The sequence below is a fragment of the Apus apus genome, chromosome 19, assembly GCF_020740795.1.
Source record: "Apus apus isolate bApuApu2 chromosome 19, bApuApu2.pri.cur, whole genome shotgun sequence".
Lineage (NCBI taxonomy): Eukaryota > Metazoa > Chordata > Aves > Apodiformes > Apodidae > Apus > Apus apus.
Window position 1 is genome coordinate 5,689,625 of NC_067300.1, and position 27,930 is coordinate 5,717,554.

Sequence of the window (27,930 nt, forward strand, 5' to 3'; positions counted from 1 at the left end):
TGTTGGTAAAGTCAAGTAATTATGCTCACTAATGAAAATCTCATGCTCTGAATGATTAGAAGGCCAAACAATATGGGCAGTTTACTGCTCAGTGAGTATTGGAAAACAGCCTGAAATTCCACTGACAAGCCTCAGGCAGCTTTAAGGGACTCATTTTAGAGTAACTGCACCCACAACCCTCTGGGGTCTGGTTCTTACAAAACATATCCAGCTAAACACAGAACAAAGCACCCAAAACCCAACCTCAACATTTTTAACCCTAAGTATCACGTTTTTAACAAACCAACTTGATCTTTACGCTTAGATTTACACTCAGAAACTTAGTCAGAAATCATTCTGCCTGCTTAGTCTCCAACCTGGATCTACAGCTAATTAACCGAAGTGAGTTTGGTTCAAGGTCCCCATCTGGAATAATCCTTTTCCAGCTGGGCACTATACCCCAACACAACAAGAGAGGGAGCCATCGCACTGGTCTGCTCTAGGCAGGCTGCAGCTACCCGAGACTTGGAACAGAAACAGCATCCTTGTGTGTGCAAGCATGCATGTGTGACTGTCCTCTTGTGAGCATCTTGTGTGTCTGTAGACCTTTCTTGGCTGGCAACAACAGAACATGATTGCTCTCAGGGGAAACAAGAATGGAAAACAAAGACTGTCAGTGAGCAGAGATCCTGAAGAGCTAGCTAGAAACGGGGCAGGGCAGCAGATAAGGATGACAAAACTGATGAGCTCAAACCTCCAGAGGATGCCGAGTTCACCCCAACATCCTCTTAAGTTTCAGTTAATCACCCGAGTTTGCTAAGGATACCAGACACTACAGGGTTCAGACATACCCCAAAGGTCAAACTATACCTGTCCACTACAAAATTTAAGCAACAAGAATATCCCATAAATCAGTATCTAGAAAATAAGAGCTGCCAAACTCCTCCTCCTCTCTCAAAAATGGCAGGCTATGAAAGCAGGAGAGCTCTTCCAAGCTAATTTCCCTGGATTTTTTAATACCAGCCATCAGTCTAGCTTAGATATGGGCAAGCAGTTTTGTGATGGGACATCTGTCAGCCATGTGGTGGTCTCAGAGCCTTGCAGAACACCTAGGTTCTGTAAGCCACAGCTTCCAGCTTTCTATTACTTTGGGTTATTACTACACTAGTTTAGGTTGAACTAGTGACCTAGAAGTGAAGTACTCCAACTGCTAAGTCCCTAGGCAAGTCAGACCATCCTCACTGCAGTTTCACTTATCTGGAATTCTCTGCATCTATCCCACAGTCTCTAGGCTAGGAAAAAAAAAAGAACAACAACAAGCTGATATTAAAGCTGTCTGAGAAAAACCATTCTGCATTAGAACCACATCATTCCATAGGAATTTAGCAGTGGAGTAATTCTTCAGGAAAAGAAGTCAAAAGGTAAGGGAATCCCATGTCCCAGATATGGAAACACATGCTCTTTGCCAGAGTTTTGACTTTCACCCCCTTCCCAAGCTCTTGGATAAACACTGTTGCATGGTCAAGGCAGCACTATCTCTGCATGCTGATCTATCCATGCACCAGAGGAGAGATGTGTGCATCTGTCTGCCAGCACAAAATCCCAGTCCCCTGCCTCTGAGGTAGCAAGAGCCAACAAATGGAGGACACTGGTGCAGGGCACTGCAGGGAGCCCTTGCCACTCTCCATCTCCTCCCACAGCCCCCTCCCTGTCCCCCACTTCACTCTTTCCAGCTTCTCAGTTTTCAACCCAGCCTGTTTTATATCAACACCCTGACTTCATTTCCTGAATGCAGAGACAGGAAAGTGTGGAATGAGCTGCCAAGGGCTGAGCCTCTCAAAACTTTGGCTGAGTCCTCTGCCCATATGTTAGCAATCTGGCAGTATGTGCTATGGCTGAATAGCATCCTGGCCAAGAGGGGAAAAGGGCTTCTCTTTCTAGCTTTCCAGACTTGGAGGGGGGGAGAAAATGGAGCCAGCACACATTGAAGTGGGAAAGCAGTTTGTGAAATACTACATTCAAAGCCCTCAGCCTGAGCCCAAGAGGCTTATGCTGCTCATAGTTTATCTCCCTTCATCTATAAGAGGGGAAAAAAAAAAAAAAAATCAGGCAAAACTCTCTCTCAGCTGCAGAGTGTACATTATGTAAAATGTGCAGCATTGGCTGTGAGTTAATCTGTAGAACCGTGAGGCCAAGGAGAGGCAGTGGAGTAGAGGAAGCCCTTAGCCTGGCCATACACCACAGAACATGGATGCTCAGTGTTGGGTAGGGAATGCTGTAGGCACAGGGTTAGCTACCCCTAACCAGGACTGCTGCTCGCAGGGGCAGCCACAAGGCTTGCAGGGGGAGCTGCAGCAAGAGAGCTGCCAGCTCTGCTTGCACAGGCAGGGTGAGAGCCAGGGGATTACTCCCCCGCCCCCAGCACAGTGCCGATCCAGCCATATGGCTCTGTACTCTGCATCTACCACAGAAAGAAAATACACACGGCCAGGAAGGAGACCAGGATCCATTAGCCCTTCCAATTGTGGGATGTGAAGCACAATAGCTGGAAGAAAAAAAAAGAGATGCTGCAGTTGCAGCCTAATGTTGCAAGGTCTGTATTGTGGCTACACACCTCCTCACTGTGGCTAGATTCTACAGATTAGTTTTGGCAGGAGACAGCAATGGCTTGCACTATCATCTGAATTATCTGTTGCTACCCTGTAGGCAATAACCTGCAAGAAGTTCACAACATTCAGCAGGCAGCAAGCCAGCCTGACTCCAAGCATTTCCTCCGTTCAACTGGTCTGCCTCAACAGCAAGTTAAATTTTCCTGCTCTTGGATACATGTGAAATGAAGCTGACAGATGCATGTGTGGGCCCCCCTAAGGTTGGAAATTGGCACTCGCAGTACAAGAAAGTAACTGGCAGAATTATTAGATCTCAGTTTGCATTTGAAGCACAAATAAACTAATTAAAGGTTTCCCTGTAGCTGTTATGACAAACACCTCTTTTTGTGCATAGACAAGTCTGTGGCTATGGGAGAAAGAGCATTACCATTGTTTTAATTGGTGGCCATGTGAAATTAGGAGACATTTGTCTTGCTTAAACCTCTTAATCTCCTTTCCTCTTGTAAGATGTAAAGCTCTATGGGTAAACAAACCTGCCCCAGAGGAGACTGGAGTTCCAGTCAAATCATTCGCATTAAACACATGCACAGCATTTTGGAAACTCTTATAACAAAACTCTACTCAAACAGAAAAATACTAACATCCTAGTTTACAATAAACATATTGCATGAACATATGCACACTACAGGATCAGGGAAGTCTCTGAAAAACAGTCTGGAGTATTTGAAAGCAAGTTACCTGAGCATTTGAGGTTGAACCACCACCCCAAACTAGACCTCACCAACCACTTTCATCTTCTTGTCTTTGCTAAGAGAATGAAATTCTGAGCTTGTGACTCTTCCAGGAAGCCTTGGTCACCCCACAACACACATGCATATTGAGAACATCTTTACAAAACACAGACCACCTCTGTCACTTAACTTTTACCCTCAGAGCACAGGGCCTCACTGCTCTGAGATGCAAAGCAGCTGTAATGGCTTGTTTGCATCAGAAGGCTACACTGCTTTAACTTAAACACCACATTCTAAGATTTTAAGCTGATTTAGTTCAAAAGCTGTGCAGACACTAGGCCTGGACTCATGTGATCAATTACAACCATTACTGTTGGCTTATGATAATCAACTCAGCTGCACAGAAGTAAAGATTTTTACATTAGCTGAAATAACATGCAGATTTAAAGATGCAGTTAAGTGCAACACTAGGAAGGCATCAGAGGGTGTATGAGAAAGCACTTGCAGAAACTCAGTAGCTTAAGACAGGCTTCAGTACCCAAAACCCTGCTGTTGTGAGCCAAGGTCACAGCAATGCCCAGCAAGCTTTGCAGAGGACAAGCAGACACTTCCTCCCACCCCATCCCTGTACCAGCTCAAGGATGAACCATCCTTGAGTATGTGACCCGATTTGATGAGGCAAAGGAGCAGGCTGGTTACCCTTCCCCAGTCCATGGTTAAAGCCAAAGGGTCAGCTCTGGGCAGTGCTATTTTTTCACCACAAATCCTAACCATCCACCAGCCTGCTCACAAGGAAAGGGGATCCTGGAAAGGAGACACGCGACGCACACAAAACCCTCTTTATCCCTGCAGCACCAGGAAGAGCTGGAGCAAGCCCCACAGGCCAGGGCTCTCACATCTGGAATCGTTAGATGGGAGCCAAGCGCCACAGAAAGCGACAGCATTCCTCAAGTTTCCATGCGGGGTTGGAAACCTTCCTTTCCCCCACGCAACCCCATCCGTCAGCCGCTCACTTCCTGCCAACCTCCGGCCTTCCCAGCAGCCAGCAAGCTCCTCCCTCGAGTCTAGTTAGCTTTCCACTGCCACGTCAATTGAGGCAGAAGGACAGAGGGGAAGCAAGAAGGGAGGGAGCAAAAACCAGAAGAAGGAGGGAGGGAGGCTCAGCAATGCCAGACATAGTGGGGGGAGAAAAAAAAAAGAGGGAATGTGGATTGCTCCTGCAGTAGCTGGAGGTGAGCTGCAAAGGCAACTGGCCAAGGTGGGTCAAAGGACCCTTCTGAGGGCTTGGATGCAAAGACTGGTCCTGTTTGAGCTTTGCTCCGGACCCCAGGCAAAAGGCTGATCTACAGGACTGAACGGGATGAGGGTTGTGGGGCCTGGGAACCCTCCCACACAGCTCCACAGGGAAGAAAAGGAGATGAATGAAGCAACAAGTTCTGCACACCTGGGTGACAGCCAAAACTTTACAGTATTTCCTCCTCAAACAGCAGTAACTGATTTTACTTTTTTCTCCCCATCTCTTTCTATAAAGGTGCAGCATACCCCAGGTGGAGACCAGCTACCAGCCTGACACCAGCACTGGAAGAGGAATGAGCTTGGAAGTTCACTTCCAACTGGAAACATGCAAGACAGCAACATTTCTTCTTTCCAGCTGCCAGAGGAGGATGTTTCTTCAACCAGGACTTGGGACTTTCTTTCACCCCATCTCTGCCCTCAAAACCCCACCCGAAAAGCAGGGAGGGAAAAGGACTAATGACCTGCTGGCAGCCGGAGAGCAGACCGCAGAGGCTCCACTCCGTCTGCCCAGTGTTCAGACTACCTGTTCAGGACTACAAGATTGTACAGTAGTCTGCACATTGGTTAGGCTGTGCTGGGATACACCACAGTGCCAGTGCTGCACGGGGACGGCAACACCTGCACGGCAGAGGGACTTGCCTGGAGAGAGGGGGGAGAGCTGCATGCAAAGGCCACTCGCCCCCAGCCTGGGAGGTTATAACCCTTCAGAGCCATGCTTGATGATCACTTTTACCTGCCTGTTCACCAGCCTCCTCACAACCCTCTTTTATCTCCTCCATCTCTCTCACCCTCTTCTTACTCCTTTCAGCTTCATGCCCTTGTCCCAGGGGTGGCTGTGGTTAGGATGGCTTGTGTTTGACATGCTCAGCTCTGCCATAAAATGCAGAGATGGACATATTGGCCTGGCAGAGTTGTGACTGCACTTTGCTTTGCTACCTGAGAAGGCAGGATCAAGCAGAGAAAGGTGACTGAAGGATGGGGATTTCATATTGTAAAGAATGCTGGTCATTAATATAAAAAGAAGAACCCACAGAGGTTTGAAAGCTGGAGGTTTGGATGCTCTGGAAGTTGGGTTTGCTTTGATGTTTGTCTGGAAAAGAACAAATAGTGAGTGAAAGCATAAATGAGGACTGATTAAGATACTATCCATGAAAAAACACATACTTGTAAAAAATAGACAAGTCAATGAAAGAGGTCCACAGAGCATGTAAAGAACATGTAAAGAAGATAAAGAACATGTTCCAGAGAGCACCTGAGAGCAGTATGAAAGCAGAAGAGGAAGAACCTCAGAGCAGACTTGCTCCTATGATCTTTGAACAAGCTGGATGCAAAAACCTGGCTGCAGCCAGACCCACCACAGCAAGTTTCTGATGACTCCTGAGCATCAAAGACAAAAGGATTTCTACCAGCTGAGCTGGGCCTCAAGGACAGACTGTTGTGGAGGAGGAAAGGGAGGGGGTGGGAACAGGGGGGAGTGCATGTGTGTGCAGCAAGGGAAACAATCTCAGTATTGATCAATGTATTTATTTTTAAATTAGAATTGGGTACAAGACATTGCCAGTTAAGAGAACAAGCAGCAAATCTAGTGACAATAAGGTCACACCTTCCCCAGGACAGGAGAGAATACCTTTGTACTTCAAGCCAAGGAGAACCCACGAAGACAAAGAGCTCAAACACAACTGATGCAGCAGAAATCAACATGATGCATGAAGAACATGAAGCACCCCCATGTACCTGGAAGTGCCCACCCCTCTTGTACCCACCCAGGACCCGAGCACACTGACACCACATGCAACACATCAAGGCTTTCATACCAGCAAATAAGGGCAGATTCTTCTCATGTCACCTCATACACCCCAAATTCCTAGTACTTCATTTACCTGAGTAAGGACAGGAGGTGCCATCTGAATTGTACATTCACACAAATTCCCAGAGGAAACAGGAGATACATCCATCTAGCCAGCTGCACAAACACTCTGGCACACAGTGGCACAGTCACACTCCAGCAGAAAGTCACCCTTGCAGGGCAGGGAGCAGAGGGGTCCCCTCCAGCAGGCAGCAAGCATTACAAAGAGGAACCACTGAGCACTGTGTTCATTGCATCTTGCCTACAAGGCCCCCACCACCAGCAGCTCTATCCCAGTTTACAGACCCTCTTTTCCAGCAGGCGGGAAAGCCCTGCAGAGAACTGGATGTTGTTCCCTTCATAAGGAATTCAGGCAGGAGGACTAATCAAATCAAGTTCTTGTATCATGTCGTCCACCACAGCGCTTGCTGAGCAGACAGTCTGTGTGCTGCGCTGCAGCTCCAGCCCTGGAGACACGGTGGCCTCCCTGAGCAAGGAAATCTTGCTCTATATTGCCAGCAGTAAGAGCAGGCTCCTCCCCACCTCTCACCCCATAATCCCACAGGGTTCAGGAGGTGCAGGTACCTCAGGAGGCCCTCCAGGTCTTGGGAGGCCAGCTTTCTGTGGGGTTGCTCTCCATGGAGCCAGTGTTTGACTCCTTGGAAGGAGACAGGAAGATAAACAGAGCCCAGGAGCTCACACACATGCTCCTGGAAGCAGGGCCAACTGGGGAGCCAACTTTCCACCCCCGCCTGGCCTGCTCTTCCCTTCCCCTCCCATTCCTCAGCACACTCCTTCAGGCCCCTCCAAAGCACCACCAGCCACATATCCCCGCTGACATGTAATGCTGGGCCCTTTAAGAGATTTGAAGTTTCACCTCCCCTCTTCAGAGGCAGAGGAAAAACAAGCCAGCACTGCGGAAAGGTTGGTATTTCACTAATGGGGTCCAGATGTCTTCATTCCACAGACACTGGGTCCTGGCTTGCAAAACAGGGCAGGGAGACGCTGTCCCCCCTCTCCTCTCAGCTCCAGAGGTGCCTTCACCCTCACCCCACCACACACCTTCTCACCCTGCTCCTTCCCCCATCGTCACCCACAGCTCTGGCACCAGCGCTTCCATCCACACCAGACAGATTCAGCTCCCTCCTCGTTCCCCCTGGAAAGCTGCCAGAGCACAGAGGAACTGGGACAAGAGAGCCCACAGAAGTGCAGGGTGGGGCAGACAAAGCCTCCCCCCCTTCCTCCCAGAGCTTACATGAAGAAAGATCATGGCATACAGCCTTTAAAAGCATACAAGAACATTTTAGGAGCTGTGAAGGACCATCAGTCCTCCTGAACTGGTGGAGAAGAGCAGCTCTGGGACATAAAGATGAGCCTGACAGAGGACCACACACTGCGGACAGCTCTTTGGAATGGAGCCAGCTCCATGCAGGACTGAGGATTGGGATGGGAATCCCCATGTTCAAGGCTCTTCAGTCTGCCCCTTAAATGCACCAACTTTTAGCCTGACTCAGCTACAGAGTCCAGGCAGACGTTGCTTCTTTTCTCACTCACAACAGCCAGTGATCAAGGAGCTGAACTTGGGGAGGAAGCAAATAAAAACATGCTTCCCTTCCCCCTTGCTCCCACTCAGTTGAAGACAAAGGCTCCTTTTTCAGAGACAGCTCAGATCCCATCAGCACTGGTTCTCCTCTTTTTAAGGGACCATGGCTGCAGGGAACTGTTTAGGTTAGGCAGCTCTACCTCTTGCTATGCAGAAGGGAAACACAGCACAGACCTCCAGTTGCTACTGACCCCCAAGGCTGCCCTCCCTCAGGAGGGAAGGAAGGTCCAATCCCCATCTCAGGCAACTGGAATCTATCAACAGTTTACACATCCCCACACTGCAGCCCTCCCTCCCACTCTCTGGGGAAGAACAGGGAGTTCTGATCATCTCAATAATACAGATGTAGCAGCTGGCTTTGATTAAACTACTTGATGTTTATAACCACTCAACCTCCATATACAACCCAGAGGAAAGTGAAGCCTCCCCAAGCAATTCTGAATACAAAGGACAGGCATCTTACAGCAGAGAGACACTGATTTTGCAAGACATTTCAATGCCTGATTCTTTAATTAGGAAATTGCTGCGTGCTCATCCATAGCAGCACAGCACAGTCTCCATGCAGAAAGTGATATTTAGAGGCTGATTCATCACCATATTTGTCATCATTTCCACCTGCAGAGAATGAAACAGGCCCACTGATACCAACTAAGGCAGCCAGGCCTAGCTGCAGCTCCAAGGCACACTATGTGCCTCAGAACACCTGGGGGGACAAACCACAACGAGAGGCAGAGCAGTTTGTTATCTGAAACCCTGATTGACTCAATGCATGACTACATCATACCAGGCACTTTTCACCCCCCAGCACATTAAGTGGGGCTAACCATTTAGATCACGTTCTTACCAAACCATCCAGCTATTCTCTCTCTTTTCCAGGTAATCAGAAAAGACAATTATCTACCTTTGTCTTGCACAGGGTGCAGCACATTGTTGACAATGATATTTTCAGCTGGAACAGTTCTGTCCACTTATAACATTTCTCACTGAAGCAGAAAGACACCACAGCACATTGCCAGAGTTCCTAATATTCAAGATTTACAAGCAGCTCTATAGAGAAGGTCCATGTTCCTGTCAGTGATATTCTACCACATCACTGTACTTATGAGCAGTACTCCAACCATTCACAAGTGAAACAAATTTACAAATAAGATGTTAACTAGTGTGCTCAATGCGGAAGCATTAAAAAGACATTCCTGCTTTGCAGGTTTAATAACTGAATCCTGGAGAAGCTAAGTAACTTACTCAAAGTCAGCAGCAGTCAGCACCTGACCTGCAGCTTCAGGTCCACAGCTCTTGTTGCTGGGCTCAGAAAGGAGAGGTTTTTTTTCTTGTGACCAGGAGATGCACAATAACCTCTGCCATGCTCCTTCAGGAAACTCACCATGTCTTCCCCACAAATACCAAAAAAAGTCCAACTCTTGAAAATAACCTATCACCCCCTTGATCACAAGCTCCTGCAGCGAGACAAAGGTGAAATTCATTCCAAGCGTCTGTCAGCTTTTTGCTGAGCCAGAGCTTCAAGCATAGATTGTAACTCCTTAAGCATCAAAAAAGCCACATTCACACCAATTCAGAAATGCTCAGTGGTGCTGAGACCACAGGAACATGGCCCAGGGATAGTTTCAGGTTGTGTCACAAGCTGCAGACAGGACTCATAAGACATCTGTAACACCCAGTGAACTGAAGGGTTGTCCTCATCAGATGCCCAAGACTCAAGTCTGAGTGGAGCTACTCACCTCATCATCCTTGTACCAGGAGAGGTTCTCTGCTGTCAGGACAAACCAATACTCCTTGGAGCCACCCTTCATGATCCCAATGTTGTTGATGGTGAGCCAGCCCTTTCGGATAACCTGAAGTGGTGGAAGCAGAGAGCATTAACAAGGGTCCTAAAAGCCTGGGCTGAGGAAACAGGGGAAAGATCAGAGGGTATATCCCAACACACAAGAGTAGTATGGAAAGACAAGGAACACCATGCTCTCTGCTGCTGCCAGAAGAGCCCCCCACTCAAGTGGCCAATGAAGGTCTTTGCCTTGAAAGGGCCAGGAATAGTATAGTATAAAATGATGCAGGAAGGAACCTGGCAGTGCTGTGCATTACACCCTCTGCCAAGAGGAAAGAGATGCAGGAAGAGCTGCATCAAGAGTGCCTTGGACACTAGACAACCTACAAGCACCAAATCACAGCAACACACCCAGAAAAGGCCAAGCCTAGAGAAAACCTGGACACCAGCACACCTTTGGGCACACTGCATCTGTGGAGTGTGTCACCCCACACAGGGGGCAGGGAAACCAGTTCAAGTAGAAGGATGGTCAAGCAACCCAGAGAACTGAGTTTAGTAAAAAGCAGACACTAAGTATAACAGAACAAAATGGTGCATCTGGAACTAGTACCTTGAACTTCATCATACCAGGTATTTGACTAGTCACATTAATTTAGGGCAAAACAAGTCACTAAGTTTATTCTGTACGTAACCAGGCTGTTATTCTCTAGGGAACTTCAACTCACCAAGTGCTGGTTTAGAGCCTCACACATGCAGTAATCAAATGCAAGTCTGCATCAGCTTAAATGCATTCACTTTTATGTATTACTGCACTGTTAACACTCAGAAACATCCACATGCATGATGTGTGTGTATCTTATATGGACAAGCTTGTTGAAAACGACCTGGCATTGAAAAACCATGTGACTGCACTCTGAGCAGCTGCCCTAGAGATACAAAATCCTTTTAATTGTCGATCTACCCTCTAAAGGTGAACATAGGAGCACTGGATCTTCACCTCATGACTCCCGTTAAGCTCCAGATAGTCTTGTTCTCTCTGTGGACAGGAGGGGGCAGTGAAACAGAACCACACATCCTTGGATTACTGCTTTTTATCTCCACCCACTCACAAGATGTACCAGCAGTTCTGAATTTTTCTTCACCATACTACCTTTTCACTTCATTTCTGCTTCACCTGTGCCTAGTGCCAGCTGCCCTGCTCTACCCATTCAGCAGCAGAGGGAATAATTTGTCTCTACACTGTTCTTGCCTTCCCAGATGCAACATTAATGTTCATTAGCACACCCTGCTGAGTGGCCTTCTACTCACCAGGATCTCATCCTGCAAAGTGGAACCATAGCAACAGCAGCAGAGCAGGAGAGGAGCAAAGAGAGGAGAGATTGTTACTAGGAAAGCTGAAGCAGAAGAGAGGCTCAAAAATAAAATAAATTGGAAGCTGGTACTAAATCTTTGACCCCAGATGTTAACAAAAAGCAAACCCCATCCCAAAATAAAGTCTGCCAACAGGAAAGCCAAAGCATTTTATGCAGTTTGCCCTTTGCACCTGCACACCCAGTTCTTCTGAGGTACTGCAGAGGATGGGGCTCTGAGATCCCCTGAAATGGATGGTTGGCCAGCCCAACCTGCTGACCTACCTACCTGCCAACAGCACTGAAACAGTTTGCATGTTTATGTACAGAGAAAGGTGATCAAACATGTTATAAAAAGGATGGATGTCAGGAGTGAATGTCTTTAAAAAGACTAAAAAAACATTTGCTTCCATTCTCTATGAAGCTGCTTATAAAGCTTTGTTTCTCCAAGATCTTCTAGCCTAGAGAGCCTTGCCATGTCCTCAGCAAATCTAGAAGACAATGTCATTGCTCCCTTTTTTGTTATGTACACCCCTACAGTTTCTGAAGGAAGAAGGGAACTCCTCACCTCCTCTCCTGCCTTCTCCCATGGGTGTGTTCTCATACCCAGTGCAACAATAACTATAATCACCCTTTGTCTCCCTGTACAGAGGTTTAAATATTTCCAGTGAAGTTTTCCAGAAGACAGTCCATAAACTCTCATGATATCCCTTTCCAGAAAGATAGGAAAGACAACTAGAGAAGACAACTCTGTACTGTAACAATTCAGACCTAGTGTTCTGTACCTCTCCCTTCAGGAGGAGGGCCAGCACAGTTAGTGAAGGGGCTGAACAAACAAATGTACACAACACTGATAGGGATTTCTACCAGAAAAGCAAGACCAGATCTTGATGATCAAATATTTCCTTCTACAACACTTTCCCTTGATTGCTGCTACACGCTCAGCCTTTCCTGCCTGCAGTGAGCCTAAGACACTGTCCTCCAGGTGTAAACTGTTTGATGAGCAGAGAAAACCCAACAACTTAGGACACTGCTGCATCCAGCCCAGCACTTGTCCACGTGGTGGGTTCCAGGTAGCATACATGTCCTTCTTGCAGCAGTGAAGGAGATAGAACTTGGCCTACCTGGTTGCCAGCTGCCTTCTTCTTGCTCATCTGGCTGCTCCTCTGCTGAGCACTGCAAACAACAGCAGAGACATTCAAAACCCCTAAGGCTCTATCACTTGAATCCTGCTCCCATCAGATAACTGCTACAGTGAGTTCATGCCCCTCACCACAGGCTTCCAAGCCTTGATAACCCAACCTACTTCCGTCTGCTCTCTCAGCCTGGTCTGCTCTTCTTCTCACTCCCACCTGAACCACACTTGGGTCACAAACTCTTCACAGCTTCTGCTTTTTTTCCCCAAACACAACCTTAGTATTTTAACTCCCCCTTCTACACATCCCTGTTCTCCTCCCCAGCCTTGCCACTGAAAAACAAGCAATACTGAGAGCTGAACAAGACTTTGGGACCACAGCAACTGTACCAGGGCTTTGCAACCCATTTACTGGAGCAGCTACACGACAGAGCCACAAGAAACACATGCAGAGAAGAGGATGCAATAGGATATGGGTGCTTACTTGGCAAAACCAATGAAGTCCTCATGGTTTGTGTTCATGTAAGCCAGCTCAATGTCTATTAGGAGCATGACCTGCCAAACAGAGGCACAGACATTAGTGACTGACCCTGCTAATAGGCAGGGGCAGACAGAGCCCTGCACATTGCTTGTCTGATCAGTCCTCTGCAGCCAAACACCCCTTGGCTCAGGCCCCACCAGCACAGGTGTCTCCCATCCCACCCAATCTCCCCCTCCTACAAACACTGCTGATCCCCCTACCTGGTCTTTGGTCCTGCCTTCTCTCTCCCGAATGTGAGTGGTAACAATCCTCTCCATCTCCTCACGCAGATGAGGGTACTGGCTGAGCTGCAGGAGAGAGAAAACGCGTGCACATGGGAAAGGGAGGCGCAAAGGGGGGAGCAGCCCCCACAGGAACACATGCATGCATACGCCCTGCAATCAGGTATTTAAGGAAATATCTAGAGAGCTGGACTTGCAGACAGAATTTTCCAAGTTCCTGGAGGTCTGCTGGGGGCAATGGTAATTCCCTCTTGCTTTGGGCTTCACAAAAAGAGCCCTTTTCACTCTTGCAGCAACCTTTCTGCCTCACCAGAGACCTGCTCCAAACCCACCGCATTCTTCTTGGCATGAGCTTCTGGACAAAGCCCAGATGTGAACACACTGGTTGTTGGGCTTTTCCCACTAAAGTGAACAGTTTCTCTAGATGTTCAGCATCTCATTTTGTCAGACTAAACAGGTAAGTGGCCCGTCGCTATGCCCTGCTAAATCCTATGGGAAGTTTCCCTGGGAAGTTAAGTGGATTTCAATCCCCATTTGCTGAGGCATTAAGTGAAAGCATCTGACCCCCTCCAACATCTGCTAGCAGAGACAGAGGATATCTGACCAACTCAAGGGCACACATCTTCAAGAAACACTGTGCCCTGGGCATCCTTCTGCCCACTCTCCATCTGTGTTGGGGCAGGATCCCACAGCTGAGGTCTATATTCACATCACACCTACACCACACTTTTTTGCCACATTATTGAGGAAGGAATCCTTTCCAGGCCAGAGAATTAGAGGACTTTTATCTACAACAATCATACATGAGACACATGTCCAAAACCAGCACCCATGAAGCCCTCTGGTTTTCACACAGCACCCACCCACTTGCCTAGAATCAAAAGCCTCTACTGAATTCACCAGCACTGGGTGCTTCTCATGTAAGGCCCAGCACAGTCAAATTAAATTAATCCTGCAGACCAAGATCCAGCCTTTCTTCCCCACTAGGCCTGTCCCCTGTGAAATAACTTTTTTTAATATTACCTCTGATTTGACTATAATGTCAAACAGCATTTTCTAGTTATCAGTCTTGTATATCCCCTCAAGGGGGTGTATAAAAAAGTATCCTTTGCCTATGAGCTGTACAGCATTTGTTTTGTTCCTCCAACTTAAACAAAAGCTTCTTCTTAAGCTGGTTTGGCCCTTCGCTCTGTATACATAAGCAATTATAACATGCTAGAAGGAACTGGCTCAAACTGTGCAGCATCACTACTAGAAGCCAAATCCAACACTAACCAGCACCAATATTCCTAACATCTGACTACAAATAGTTTCAAACCCTTTTAGCACCCTTGTAGACAAGCATGTAGCAATAGCCTGGAACTAAAATTGAGAACTAGCTTTGACACTGCCTATTTTCAAAAGTGTGGTTTGTTTTGAACACTAATGACCCTAACAGAGGCAGGAAAAAACCAAGTAGAACTTCCCCGCACACACACCACCTTGTCTTGAAAGCACAAACTGGGTGTTCTCCATGATCTTTATGGTTCAGGCAGCTGGTTGCTTCAGAGACACAGGCAAAGCTTCCTGTTTCTTTTGGGGGGTTGGCAAAGGATAGATGGGTAAGTTATGTCAAACAGAAAAACAGGAAGTTGGAAAACCACTAAGTCTCAGCTTCTTTGCTTCAAATTAAAGCAAAACAGTCAAACAAAAAACCACATCAAATCTCCCACCACCACCCCCCTTCCAACCATTACAAATGCACAGGGAGTGCAAAACAAGTTGTGATTTAATCAGAACCCAGGTCATCCAGCAAATCCATATGCAAAAAATAAATTGACAGTCCCCATGCAGGAGCTTCCAGCCTCAAGCATGCACAGGAGAAGCAAGGGTGGGCAAGGAAAGGACAGACGTGACACAGCACATCACACCACCAGGGAACATGCAATAGGGCCTAGAGGGGCAAGGAGTTACCACCAGCAGTACAAACAGCACCCAGAAATGCCATGACTCTGAAAGACAGGAGAGCAGGCGACCCTTCGAGGGGTTAAGTCTGTCAGCCTGGGATCACACCCCAGCTCAAGTGGGTTTTCAATCCTGTTTTACCTGCATTTGCCTGTTTAATCAAAATACAAGCTTACAGCCCTCTTTGAAAACCAATTTGTCCCAATGTTCCTTAGTTCTCTTCTTGGCAGACTCCAAGAGCCCTTGCCAGCACAGAGATCAAACTTTAGCTGAAGGGCTGCTGACTTGCAAGACCTTCCTGCACTTGAGATACTGCAGTGCAGTCTGGCACAGAAGGTTCCTGCTTTTGGAAAAACACTGGCTAGAACATCATCATCCTAAACATAAGGACTTATACCAGCTTTGATTTTGGAGCTACTGTCCATTTCACCAACTAGGAGCAGCTCAGAATCAGGCCAGGCAGAGAAAAGCTGTAACAGCCACCTTTTCTTCAGCCCTCAGCTTTCTCTAGTAGTCAAGAAAGACAACTGCAAGTCTTTTCATACAGAAAAGCTGTACTTCTATAGAAAACAGATGGGTTTGCCACCTTCTGTGCCCTTTATTGATAGTCTCATATTATTCCCTCTATGCAGCTTTATCAACTGCACTTACAAAGGTTTCTTCACCATCTGGGGTGAAATAATTGTGACAGCACAAACAGTAACACAACATTTCAGGACAGCAACAAACCAAGGCTACAGGACTGTTAAGCTAATTCAAGAGGTGTTAAGCCCAAGCAGCCTTCCTTTCAAGGAGCCTCACAGGACTTCAAGTGAGTTTAAAGGTTTGTTTTTTGTCATCTGAAAGGCAGCATCAGACCACAACACAGCAGGCTGGGTATTGCCTTATAATTAGCATCAGTCCTAAAGTAGCCTTTTCCAGATGCCTCCTCTAAAATAGCACATGCTCTTGTCCACGTCAAGCAGTTAGAGCTGTAACATGCAAGATAAATATTATAAATTAACTCATGTCTTTGTGTTTGTACTACCTTATGCCACCAGAACCCCTCAGCCTGGCTGCTATTCTAAAGGGGTCTATGGCAGTTGCCTTCTACTTGTTTAGTGGGAGACATAGGCAAGATTAACCTCCTCACTACATGCAGACATTTGACTTTAAGCATGACTACAGCCTTCCTTTTATAGTTTAGTACTATGGCTACATATTTTCATTCATATTGTTATTTTCCACCTTTAACATCTGCTTCCCTGGTCTCTCCAGCTTCACTACAGCCGTTAGTCTCCTACAGTGCCACTGCTGCTGGGACATCTTCATAGGGTTCTCCACCATATCACAGATTAAAATCCACAGAGCAAGTATCCAGCCACCCTAATGACACAGTCCAACAGAGAAACTGGAATTTAACACCCTAGGGGTTTTAATGAGCCTACTCCCTTACCACCCAGAGCAAACATCTCCAGCCAGATGCAGAACACAGCGTAAGCTATCAAACCTACCAAAAATAAAAAAACACCACAAGAGAAACAGGCTGGAAGAGAGTTACTCTGCCTCACCATATCAGCTTCTACAATCTGGCAACAGCAGGACTTTGCAAGAAATTGACTGGGCAGAGCTCAGGGCATGTCAAAAGTGTCTCCTTCACAGAAATGAAGGTGAGCTCCATGTATCTAAGCACAATCAGACCTTACTAGCTCAGCTCTTGCCCTCACTCTGCACTCCTACCAATCCTTATCTTCCCTTCCTTCCCAGTTTGCATAAATGTTGGCAAGTTTGGCTGCAACGCTGAAAAAAAGGCGATTTTAATTTTCAAGTCCTAAAATAACCCATGAAACAGCCCTCAGCTTCCAGAACATTCTTCTATTGTGCCACAGTCACATTTCTGGCCCCTCACTGGCAAACTTTAATTGCCACATCTGCCTTTTTTTTTTTTAAGGAGGCATGTGGTGCCCTCTCCTGGAGGAAGCCAGCTTGGGAAACAAGCTCACTCCTGCCCTAGCCTCTAGGCAGTATTTGACACCTCCAACATCACTCAGAGCAGTTTCCCTCTCCACCTGTTGCTGCCCTCAGGCTTCACATCCTACAAGGGAAAGTATCCAAACTACCTCCCCACTGAGCATAGTCCATGGAGTGAGATCAGCAGGAGGATGATGCAGGAGCGTAATGCCTGGAAAAGCTTTTCCCCAAGCCTTTTGGGACAGTGATCTTCTGTTGACTTTGGACTCCTCTTGCAGTACCATCCTGCAAGGGGCTGCAAGGTCTTTTTCTGGCTTTTTATCTTTTTCAGGGGTATCTGAATTTTTTTAAAGGGGTTCCAGAAAAAAGTTTGAAGTTCCAAATGGGCAGGTGGTGGCACAGCAAATGGGGCCTGTGAAGGGTTTGATCCACACTGAGATGAATGTCACTGAGCCAGAGGAGAAGAGTATGCTAGAATAATGCACTGGATATCTCAGCTAAAGGGCCCATCAGCTGATGTCCACTCCTCTCAGCTTGCTTTTAAACTGCTCTTACACCTTCAGGTTGCTGCTCTCCTTTAGATGCATCTTGATATGCATCTTTTCTCACTAGGTTTGCTGGAGTTCCTGGGCTGTGTGTGGAGAAACAGCGTGGAAGTGCGTGGGCAGGGGTTGGGCATTGACCTTGCTTGGTGTTTTTTTGGTTTCTTTACCTTTTCGCTACACTTTCTGATGGTGGATGTGAGCTCACTCACTACCATATCCACACACTTCAGACACGGCTCCTTCAACTTCTGCACCTGCTTTTTCACTATGGCTTCAAAAGCGAGGTCAGGCGTGAAGAGACCCGTTCTGCATGGCAGGGGCAGGGTGGGAGGAAGCAACGGGGGAGAAGAAAGCAAAGCAGAGAAAGAACAGGAAGGAGGAGGAAAGAGAAGAAAGGGAAAGGGGGAAAGAGAGAAAACAAGGCAAAATGAGAAGTGAGATTTTGGTTCATTCCATTCGTTTATTGAACCAAGTGAGCATCGCTGTGCGGCCTGTGCACTGCCAAGTATCAGGAGAGTCTACAGGCAAGTGGAAATGGAAAAGGGGGGTGAGGTAGGAGCAGCTGGGCCAGTGAAATGGTGAGCTGCCTGGAGCAAGATGAATGGATGGAACTCCCCAGGGATCAAGTGATCTCTTCCTGAAGGAAGGCTTTCTTTTTTTTTTTAATTTTAAGACAAAGCTGCTTGCCACAGTGAACCACTGCCTCGTTTCTTCACCATGTCTCACTTCCATTTGTCTCAGGCATTCCCCTTCCCACCAGTTATCACTCCTTCATGTGCTCCTTATTCCAGCTGCAGGAAGCCTGAACAGGAGCCAAACTGAGACTTGCAAAGATCTGCCACTTGCATCTTGCTTTGGCAGAACTGAACTGAGTGGATGTCTCTCCATTTCAGGGATTCAGACAAACTGCTCCCTTTATTGAGCAGATTTCATCTCTTTTCCTGCAACATTAATTTTCCCAGGAAGAACAGAAGCACTCAGGACTGAGGAAAATGCAAACATGCTACAAGGCATCCATAGCTACACAAAGCATCCATTCTGCCCCAGCTAACCTGCAGCATCAGACCCAATACAAGCCTTTTGAGGTCTATAATGAAGTATTAATTTCCACAGACATTATGTGAGTAGCCTGTATACTCAGTGCCTCCACTATGAAAGAGCAGGAAGCCCACAGAAACTAAAGTTACTAAAATATGGCCAAGATGAATCCAATTCAAGACTACTGCACCAAAGTTCTTCAGCACATCTTTAACACTTTGGAGCATCCACCAGGATGCTCTTTGTTACACAATCTGAGTCACCTGTTTTAGCACAGGGCGTTACTGCTCTGCAAGTGCTTTCAAGGGGACAGTGTCCCCTTGACATGGGAAGGACAGATAAAAGTCAAACCTGGGCTGCCTACAGCTAACAGCCAATCCAGGGGTAGCTATAAATAACCACCACCTCATATAAATCAGGTATTTTCGCCTTCATCTTATCTTCCACATCACTGGATAACACCTGCAAGACCCCAAGTAACACCAGTATTAAAAACACTCTTCAGCACATATTATAGGACCTACAACTAGTCTGCCTTTTAACCAGCAATGAGCTGGAATATGTTTATAGGATTCAGTTTCACCCAAGGGCCTCTCTCAAGGTGCCAACAACATCCCTTTTGAGCAAAGCAAGGACATTTCCAGAGTCCAGTTCATATCCTCTGACTCAGCAGTTTTTCTACTAATCCAGTTCCCTGCAAAGCTCAATCTACAGTTTCCCCCACCAGATTTGGGGGCCCTGCACAAAAAAAAAAAAAAATTTAAAAAATTAAGTCCTTTCCAGTACCTGAGTGTCACCTGAAAGACATTTTGTTTCTTCAGATACAAAATAGTAACCATGGCTACTAGAGAACACACAGAGCAACTAGCTCTGAAGTCAACCAAATTCTCAGCAGTAGGATTTCAGCTAAAATGGAATGCTTTAATCCTGAGTTGGTGACATCTCCCCCATCCCTGTGGCTTCTTCTCCCTTATTTCCCACCTTGCTGTACCCACCACCTGATCACTTGAAGAACCTGCCCCTGTCAGAACAGATGATCTATTCTGAAATTATCAGTAAAAGAGGAAACAAAAAGAAACAATGAAGTGGGAAATGGAGGGAAGGATGAAAAGAGAAAGAATGAAAGGGAGATTTCTGAATAGCAACTGATGGATGGAAAACAAATCAAGAGAAGCTTCAGAGGGCATAAAAAAAGGAGGGCCCTTCTGATCCAGTTAGCAGGCGACTCTGGATACTTGGCAGCCCGAGGGCCTGTGCTTACCTGTCGCCAGGCTCTAATGGCAATTTTCTGGGTGCTCCCCACAGTCACACACCCCAAGAGAGGACAGCAAGACAGAAAAAGGAAGCTCCTCCAGCACTCTAGAAACCTGAGCAACCTCTTGCTACATCCACTTTGCTTTCCCAGTCTCTCCTGGGGGGCAAAGCATGTGCCTGCATGCCTGAGCCCTTCTACAGAGGTTCTTGGCCCTAAGGACCAGGCATTTCTACAAGTATCACCACTGGGGCACCATTTCCCACCCTTGCAGAGCCAGGGTGTCAGACTCTCCTGCAATGCCCATTTACCTGCACCTGAATAGCCAGTGGTGATTCCAGTCTCCAGTGCCCATACCATCATCCTAACTGAGATGCCTTTTCACCAGCACCTAGCTCTGCCTGAAAGAGCAAGCCATGGCTGAGAGGAACAGCACAACTCTTCTTATCTTGCTGCCTTTCAACCCCAACCTCAGAAACAAAAGTTGCCATATTCAAAGGGCAGAATCAAGGTAGGTTCCCTCCCTCCCTCTGCCCAAATAAATACCAGGATGGATACCAAAGGGCAAAACCGGAAGCCCTCTTTCTGAGGACAGGACCACTCCAAAGGTTGATGGACATTTCTAACTTGCTTCTTCTCAGCCATGTGCTGCTCTTCCAGGGCAGGATTTGGACCAAGCCAACCAGAAACCAAGCCAAACACGACAGGAACGCTTCCCTGTGATCCACCCCACAGCTAGAACTGCTGCAGCCTCTGAAGTTCAGCCTCATATATCCCTCCATCAGCACCCAAAGGCTAGTCTGGGATTAACACACTAAAAACCAGAGGGGACATAATTAAAATCCCAGTTTCTAGCTTGGAAAATAAACCCAGATACTTTAAATTTAAAGTTAAATGTGGCACAAAAGAAATACCCTTGGTTTTAGAGGGAATCAGGAATCATGCTACAGACAGAGGGGTGGCAGGGACATCTCCAGCACCCTTCAGCTCTAAAACCTCCAGGGAGCAGGGCCCTTGTCCAGGTCCCACAGCACTTCCCATCCCGTTTGGCTTGTCCTGTGTGGGGCTGGATTGCCCCAGGCTGGTGCTGCTCAGGTCTAGTCATGCTGAGGAGGTGGCCAGAAACACCGAGTGTGGCTGCAGGCAAGTCCCTGCCCAGGTCACAATGCTGCAGGTGGAGGGTGCCAGCTCCATGCTGCCTCTGGTTACCTTCTTGGTGCACTGTCTAACGGTATTGATTAACTCCGAAATGACCATGTCCACGCATTTCAGGCAAGGCTCTTTAATCTTCTTCACCTGCTTTTTCACAATGGTCTCAAAGGCCATGTCGGGTGTGAAGAGACCGGTTCTAAACACCCAGGGTGGGGATAAGACAGAGCAGGGGGGGGAAAAGGGGCAAGGAGAATGTCACAGCATTACACACACATCTTGGAGCAGGCACTGTCAGCACTGAAACCCAGCACACAGGGCTGGGGAGCATCTGGTCCCTCAGACAAGCCCTGACCAGAGTCCATGGAAAAGGGGGGATGCTTGGCACCTCCCAGAAAGAAGGTGCTGAGGGCAAAATGGATCCCAGCTGGACAATCACTATTACACCTCAGCCACCAGGCCTAAAGGCTGGCAGGGGCTGTGCTTTGACAGCTAACCTCTGCTGAGGGCAACACAGGTATATTCACTAGCTACATCCTGGGACCACTGGGATCCTGGTGATGGGCACCCCAATGCTCCCTCAGATCTCTAGGGGAGGAGGTGCTCAGCACCTCTCGGTACACAGTTCTGAACAACTAACTGTTGGTTAGTATGGAGGCAGAAAGTGAAAACTAATGTTTTAGTTTTAACTAAATGAAGGAGTAGTGTGGGCTTGAATCCCTCTTTCTATCCTTTCTTATGTCCAGACAAGCAGGAGGGAGAAAGTGTCTGGTCACCAAGGCAGTTTTACCTTTTAGGCTTCTGCAACTCTCACATGGGAAGAAAAAGCAAACTGACTTGGATGATTGTCCCTACTCTCAGATTCAAGTCACTGGGGTGGTCCAAGGAGGTTATCCCTCCCCTGGGTCTGACCTACCGTACCTCTGAAGTCTTCAACTCCACTGAGAAGGTCAAGAGGTATTTACAAGGCTAAGCAGCCAGTGCTCTGCCTAGCGTGATACGTGCCTGATACCATGGATGTTCTTGATGGCGTAGCTGATCTCCCGCCGCAGCTCCTTCTCGTCAAACTCCATCTGCACCAGGAGAGAATCTTATCAGAAAGTGCCTGACACTTCTTTGCACAGCCCCAGGACACACAACAGCACAAGAAGAGGTCCCATGCCAGCACAATCCTGTGACAAATGAGATATTAGCTCAAGGGTTGGATACAGAGCCCAGCCATAAAGCTTCTATTGCCACTGCAGACATCCTGGATGAATCTGAACAGCTAAAGACCTACAGTTACATGTTCCAAGCCTCAGCAGCTCCCAAGGAGCTTCTCTGAGATAAAGCAATAAGAGTGCAGTCCTAGGTGGCTTTCTAAAACAAACTGGTGTCACTCAAGATTTAGCATGAGGTCTTGACAGCTGTTTTTCCATTGGACACCACAAATAGATTTACAATCTACATTAAAAGATGTATTATCCAATACAACGCAGGCTCTTATATTGCACTGAAAAGGCCTAATCTTGTTCAAATGCAAAAAAGGAAGCAAAATGTAGAAAATCCAGGAGTGGAGTGATTTGGCTCTCAAGTCTGTTGCGACTGACATTAAAGAAAGATTTTTCATACTACTTCTGGTCAGGTTAGTGTACTTTACTATCCAATAAAAACTATAATTCAATAAAAATCCTCTTCAACTGTTAAGACAGTAGAACAGTTTCTACACCGTTCCCACCTCTAGGCCATTGATAAGGGACAGGAAGAACTAGTCTCAGGTATTTCTACATCCTCTTTTCTACTTCTTGCAAATCTACTAGAGCAGCTTTAGATTGGTGCTCAGGATCAAGGAAATACAAGTTGCAGCACCACTCATACTAGGTGAAGTTCAAAGTACTTCTGACAACATATCTGCAAGGACATAGTCATTTATTTACTATTGTTTGTGCTAAAAGAAGTTACTTTGCATGTTTAATTTAGAATTTAGGAATTAAACCAGAGATAGATTGTCATTTAACTGAAAGTTAAGTTCTGTCACTAGGACAGGGACTGAGGGAAAGGTCTGTACTATGGGAAAGCTCCAGTAAAGGAGATTAAGTAAAAAAGTGATAAAAGGAAAAACATGAAACAAAGTAGTCAAAAAGAAAGACAGATAATGAAAGGTATCAAGAGGAGAAAGGAGACAGACAGAAGAGGTAACAAAGTGGATCTCAGCAGCCCAGGGAAGCAGTACCTTCACCAGTTCAAACGGGAAGCGCTCATGGAAGATGCGGTTAATCCTGGCTCCTCCTGACAGCTCATAGGTATCAATTTGGTCTCCAGAGCCCTCAATGCGTTTCTCAAAGTCCACAGCAAACTGCTGGACCATCCTGAAAGAAAATAAAAACCATGAAGTAGAAGTCAATGGCTGAGCAGTCGTCTCTAGGGAGGGACATGCAGCTAAGGCCACTCACTGAAGCAGAGCTTTGGTCTTGCGAGCAGGGTCATCAGGGCGAAAGCTCTTGTACTCCTCCACCTCCTTCTCAATGGAGAGCAGCTGGCTTTGGAGCTTGTTCCGCAGCCCTGGCAGGGTGTCACGGATGTGGTTGGTCAATTGCTGCACAAGAAAAAGGTTTAAGATTAGAATAAACCTCCAGGTGGGAAGAGTTTGCTACCTCCACAACACAAAATGGAGAGGAACGTTCCTCTCTTCTGCGCTCAGTCCTGCTGAGTGGTCCCAATTAAAAGTCTATCCCAGGACAGATACCAGTTATGAGCTGAGTCCATCCTGCCTCCCCAACTCCCACCTATTGCACCCCTCTATTCCTGACCTTCGTTTTACCTTCTAGTCTGGTACAAAACTCTCATTCATCCAAGCTTGCTGCCTCCAGCCCCAGGACAGCTTTACATACAAGTATTAGCATTTGCTATTTATACCAGGGAAAAGGCTGTTCTGTCTTCAGATCAGCACACCACTGACACTCAAGGTGGTGGTTGAGGCCTTTTTCAACAATAAAAGGTGCCAAAGCAAGGCGGAAGGAGCCCAAAGGGGGTTTATAAGAGGGTTTCCAGAGAGCACAGCTGTGGAAAATTCCAGCTTAAATATTAATATTTAAGTAAGGAAGAAGAGATAAAGTAATTACCCACTAAAGTATTTAGATGGAGCTGAGAGGGAAGCTACATTAGTTGCTGCTGTGACACAGGAGATAAGACAGCATCAACAGATGGAAAAATTACTACCAGGATCACATTTAAATCAATCTTTGTAGCTTACTCTTAGGTACAGAGACTACTAGAAATTTAGAAGTTATTTTTAGCTTAACCAGAAGGACTTTATATTCTGATAGTGTAAATGCTATGAAACAACCAGTGATTTGGCACCAGTGTCACTGAGAGGATGAAGCAGTGCTCTGCTTTTGGTGAGTAAGCTCTGCTATCGGCCTTCAAGCACAATCCTGATACAGTGAAACAAGTCAGGCACATGTCAAAGGACCTGGAACCAAAGTGCTTTTTATGATGCAGAGAAGGAAGAGTTAACCAACCTTCACCATTCTCACTGCAGCAAAAGAATTTAAAGTATTTTTCAGTTTGTCAGCCACAAACTTTAGCTTTTCTTGTATTCTTCCAGCTCAGCAGAGCCCTGCTGGCCAGCCTGGCCATTCTGGTGGCATAGTGAGCAGCAGTTCTTAGTTCTTGGCAGTACCTGGTTCAACACTTTCTGCAGGTAGGGGGTTCCCATGCGATCAGCCATGTGTCTGTAGGCTGGGTGGGAGAGAAAAAATTTTCTCTCTGCAGCCAGAGCTGCCTGAATGTCCTTCTTGCCATCAATGTCCTTCTGACTTCTGTTGACTACACCAATGTAACCTGTAAGAGCGGAGTTAAATCAGATGGTTGCAAGGATGTAAACAGGATTCAGAGGAAGAAGGAAGCTACCCAGCTGGCAGCACGGCAGAAGGGGAATTGTAGTGCAAATATATTATTGGGAACTAACTGGAAGAGTCTAAGACTAGAATTTCCTCTGAATGGGCCCAAGTTCTGACATTTTGGTATGCAGGACAGAAGTGACTATGCAACTGAAAATTAGCTAATTGCTCTTTCCCCAGTCACAAAACATGTCTTAGCCTCATTCATTTGACACTCCTCGATCAGTCTTCAGGAGAGGCACTTTGCTGTGGCTACACACAGCTTGTATCACAGTCCAAAATTACTTCATCTGATATACTATGGAAATGCCAACTAGATAAAAGATGAGGGAAGCCTTTTAGACAGGAGTTCCACTTTTGCAGCTTGCCTTATTAAAAGTAGTAAAGAAAGAGAAAGCAAAGATAGGAGCATAAGGTTGTGCTTCTGCTAGGACTACATATCAAAGTAAAAACAGCTAAAATGTTCATAGTAAAAACATGACTGACCCCTGCTCCCCAAATCTTCTCGATTTCAGCTTGGAACAGAGATGGCTTAAACACAAGTTGTAACAGATGTTGCAGGAATGGGAGGTACTAGAGGAAGAGAATGAGGCCAAGATACCTTACACAGGGAAAACAGAGGAAGGAGGTAATGGACAAAGCACAAGGAAACACACCTCGACGAAGAGGAAGTAATTTATTTTCTAATACATCTCGTGCATCAGTTCCTTCATCCATAAGATCCAGCTTAGTGATGACTCCAATTGTGCGTTGCCCTGTGGAAAAAAAACCACAAACATACTTGATAAACAACTCGTAACATTTTCTTCTGTTCACAGTGCTTATAAGTTGCTCAGCTTGGCTACTAAAATGCTCCTGAACTCAAACATTACAGTTCCTATCATGTCCAAGATGCCATGAGAGCAAAACAATCAAGCTCAGCTGACATTTTTATCCTGCTGAAACACACATGCCATGCCAGAGCAGAGAGGGATTTTCGTGCAGATTTTACTGTTTTTCTCCAGGCAGAATGAAGATGACTAAACACAAGGCAAGGAAATCCTACACCTCTTTAGATATGGGGCTTGGACAAAGGAAGAGAAGGGGAACAACAAAAATTTGAACACAGTAGCTGTTAACACTCACTAACACCTCTCAGAAGAATGTGTTGGTAAAGATAAAACCCAAGACAGACAGGAGCCCACAGCTACTGGGCTAATCACAACCAAAAGGTAAAAGGAAAATCAGGCCACTGTTCAGTAATGTCATGCTAAATTAAGAGATATTTACCTTGAGGATCCACCTCCTTGGCAATCTTCAGGGCATCAGAATTGGCCAAGTCAGAGTTGGCTGGTGATACTGCCAGGATGAGGCAGTTCTCTTTGGTGACAAACTGCATGAGCATATCTCGGATCTGAAACTCGATGTCAGGGGGCTGGTCCCCTACTGGGACTTTTGTCATACCTGGTAGATCCACCAAGGTCAGGTTCAGGACTAGACAGAGGAAAGAGGAGATAGCACAAGAGACTATTGAGGTAGGAATGTTCTGGTCTGTAAGAAGTACCTCTAGTGTCTCAAATATATAATAGGGCCTAGCAAACATACAGAAGCACAGAGCTTTCTGGTTCCTGTCACTGATAGCAAGAACTAGTTGCTAGTTGTTACTAGTCATGATTGTCAATCACCTCACTACCCTTCCCTTCCATCACTTGTTTTTACACTGATTAGGGAAAACGTGCCTTAAAGTCTTCCCACTGAAAGCAGAGGCACAATGGTACATTTTTCACTTCATAACAAAGACTGGAGAGTCGGAAGAGTTGGTTCCACTCATTAGGACTTGTCCTTGATATTGAGGGGCTCAGTCCTGCCACTCTTATTCCAGGGAGGCTCCTGTCAAAGTCAGCTGGGCCTTCTCCTGAAGGACTACAATGTGCAGCCTTGTAACACTTTAATTGCCTTGCTGAGAGAGAAACAAAACCCTAAAAATCAAGCACAAGTTCTATCCAGCCAAATGCTCTGTAGCACTGAGCTACATAGCTCAAATGCCTATACAGCTGTCCACACTTAAAGATCTAGCAAATTTGGGACCGTGTCTCTCCCTTGTTTAAGCATAATTCTTCCACTGAGATCAGCAGCCTATGACCATAGTGCTCTCCAGCCAGTGCCTATGCAAAGTATGTCTTTACATCCAAACAGAAGTGCTCTTCAAGAAAGCAGGCAGACTCTTCACCCTAACACCCACACTGATGGAAAGGAACAGTCTCAGGACCAACAACCTCAGACCTGTGTGTCTGCACAGACATCAGAGGTTTTTAAGGAGTTCTACTGGCAGTCAGGTACTTCAGCTGGCAGACAAACCTGTTCCAGCAGTGTGGCTACTAAGGCTGGCAGTTTCATCCAGCACAGCCCAGGCACGTGGAGATTAAAAACAAACAAACACTCCACATTTAATCTGTTCTCTTCTGCCTTTACTTCACAACAAAGCAGCAGCCTGCCTCATCCGTCTCCTGAGCCAGATGCTCCATTAAGACTCACCATGGGGAGAGTAGACTCGAAGATTGATGGGCACAGGGGAAATCCCTTTGTTGGAGCCAGTAACACGATCTGTTTCAGCCTCAATCTCCAAACGGACCTCCTCAAAGTCAGTGAATTTCTTTCCTTTGCAGTGTAGAAACTCGCCATATTCTATTTAAACAGAAGCACAGAGTTAGGAATAGCCATTGAAATCAGAGAAACAATAAAAGTGTGATGAAAATATACATCCCCTAGCAAAACAGATGACCCTCCTAATAATCTACCTAAATAAGGGGGTAAGATGATCTAATGTACTGAAAACCCAGTGTGAGAACACTGGGATCTGGAGAGGAAAGACTAGAGATCTCATCCAGGAGTTGGCAAGTGAATAGTTCAAGGTAGTTAGATCATCTTATCCCCTTATTTAGGTAGATTATTAGCAGGGTCATCTGGCTTTTAGGTCTTACCTACTCATAAGAGTCACAGCTGCACAGGCAAAGGAAAATTGTGGTAAGTCTATGCATGGAAACTTGCCTAATAAATTAAAACAAAGTAACTAAAGAAGCATTTTGCCTCTAAACACTTAAT

General features: G+C 46.4%; 1 protein-coding gene across 16 annotated transcripts in view; it reads right to left on the reverse strand.

Annotated features, from left to right (window-relative positions):
- The window catches only part of DNM1 (dynamin 1), a 64,996-nt gene that overhangs the window by 14,365 nt on the left and 22,701 nt on the right, over nt 1-27,930 (reverse strand). For 9 of the 16 annotated variants that reach the window (XR_007891274.1, XM_051636433.1, XM_051636427.1 and 6 more), the window contains exons 3-15: nt 27,364-27,513; nt 26,119-26,322; nt 25,506-25,604; nt 24,630-24,790; nt 23,401-23,543; nt 23,181-23,316; nt 21,974-22,041; nt 21,029-21,167; nt 13,070-13,156; nt 12,813-12,883; nt 12,318-12,369; nt 11,153-11,164; nt 9,801-9,914 (exon numbers count right to left, since the gene is read on the reverse strand). Coding sequence is in view for 15 of the 16 variants with exons in the window: in XM_051636433.1 (XP_051492393.1) it covers nt 9,801-9,914; nt 11,153-11,164; nt 12,318-12,369; nt 12,813-12,883; nt 13,070-13,156; nt 21,029-21,167; nt 21,974-22,041; nt 23,181-23,316; nt 23,401-23,543; nt 24,630-24,790; nt 25,506-25,604; nt 26,119-26,322; nt 27,364-27,513 (1,436 nt within the window). In the remaining variant the exon portion in view is untranslated. Of the gene's footprint in view, nt 1-9,800; nt 9,915-11,152; nt 11,165-12,317; nt 12,370-12,812; nt 12,884-13,069; nt 13,157-17,696; nt 17,836-21,028; nt 21,168-21,973; nt 22,042-23,180; nt 23,317-23,400; nt 23,544-24,629; nt 24,791-25,505; nt 25,605-26,118; nt 26,323-27,363; nt 27,514-27,930 lie in introns of all 16 variants that reach the window. The other 7 variants (XM_051636430.1, XM_051636426.1, XM_051636437.1 and 4 more) reach the window with 3 other exon arrangements.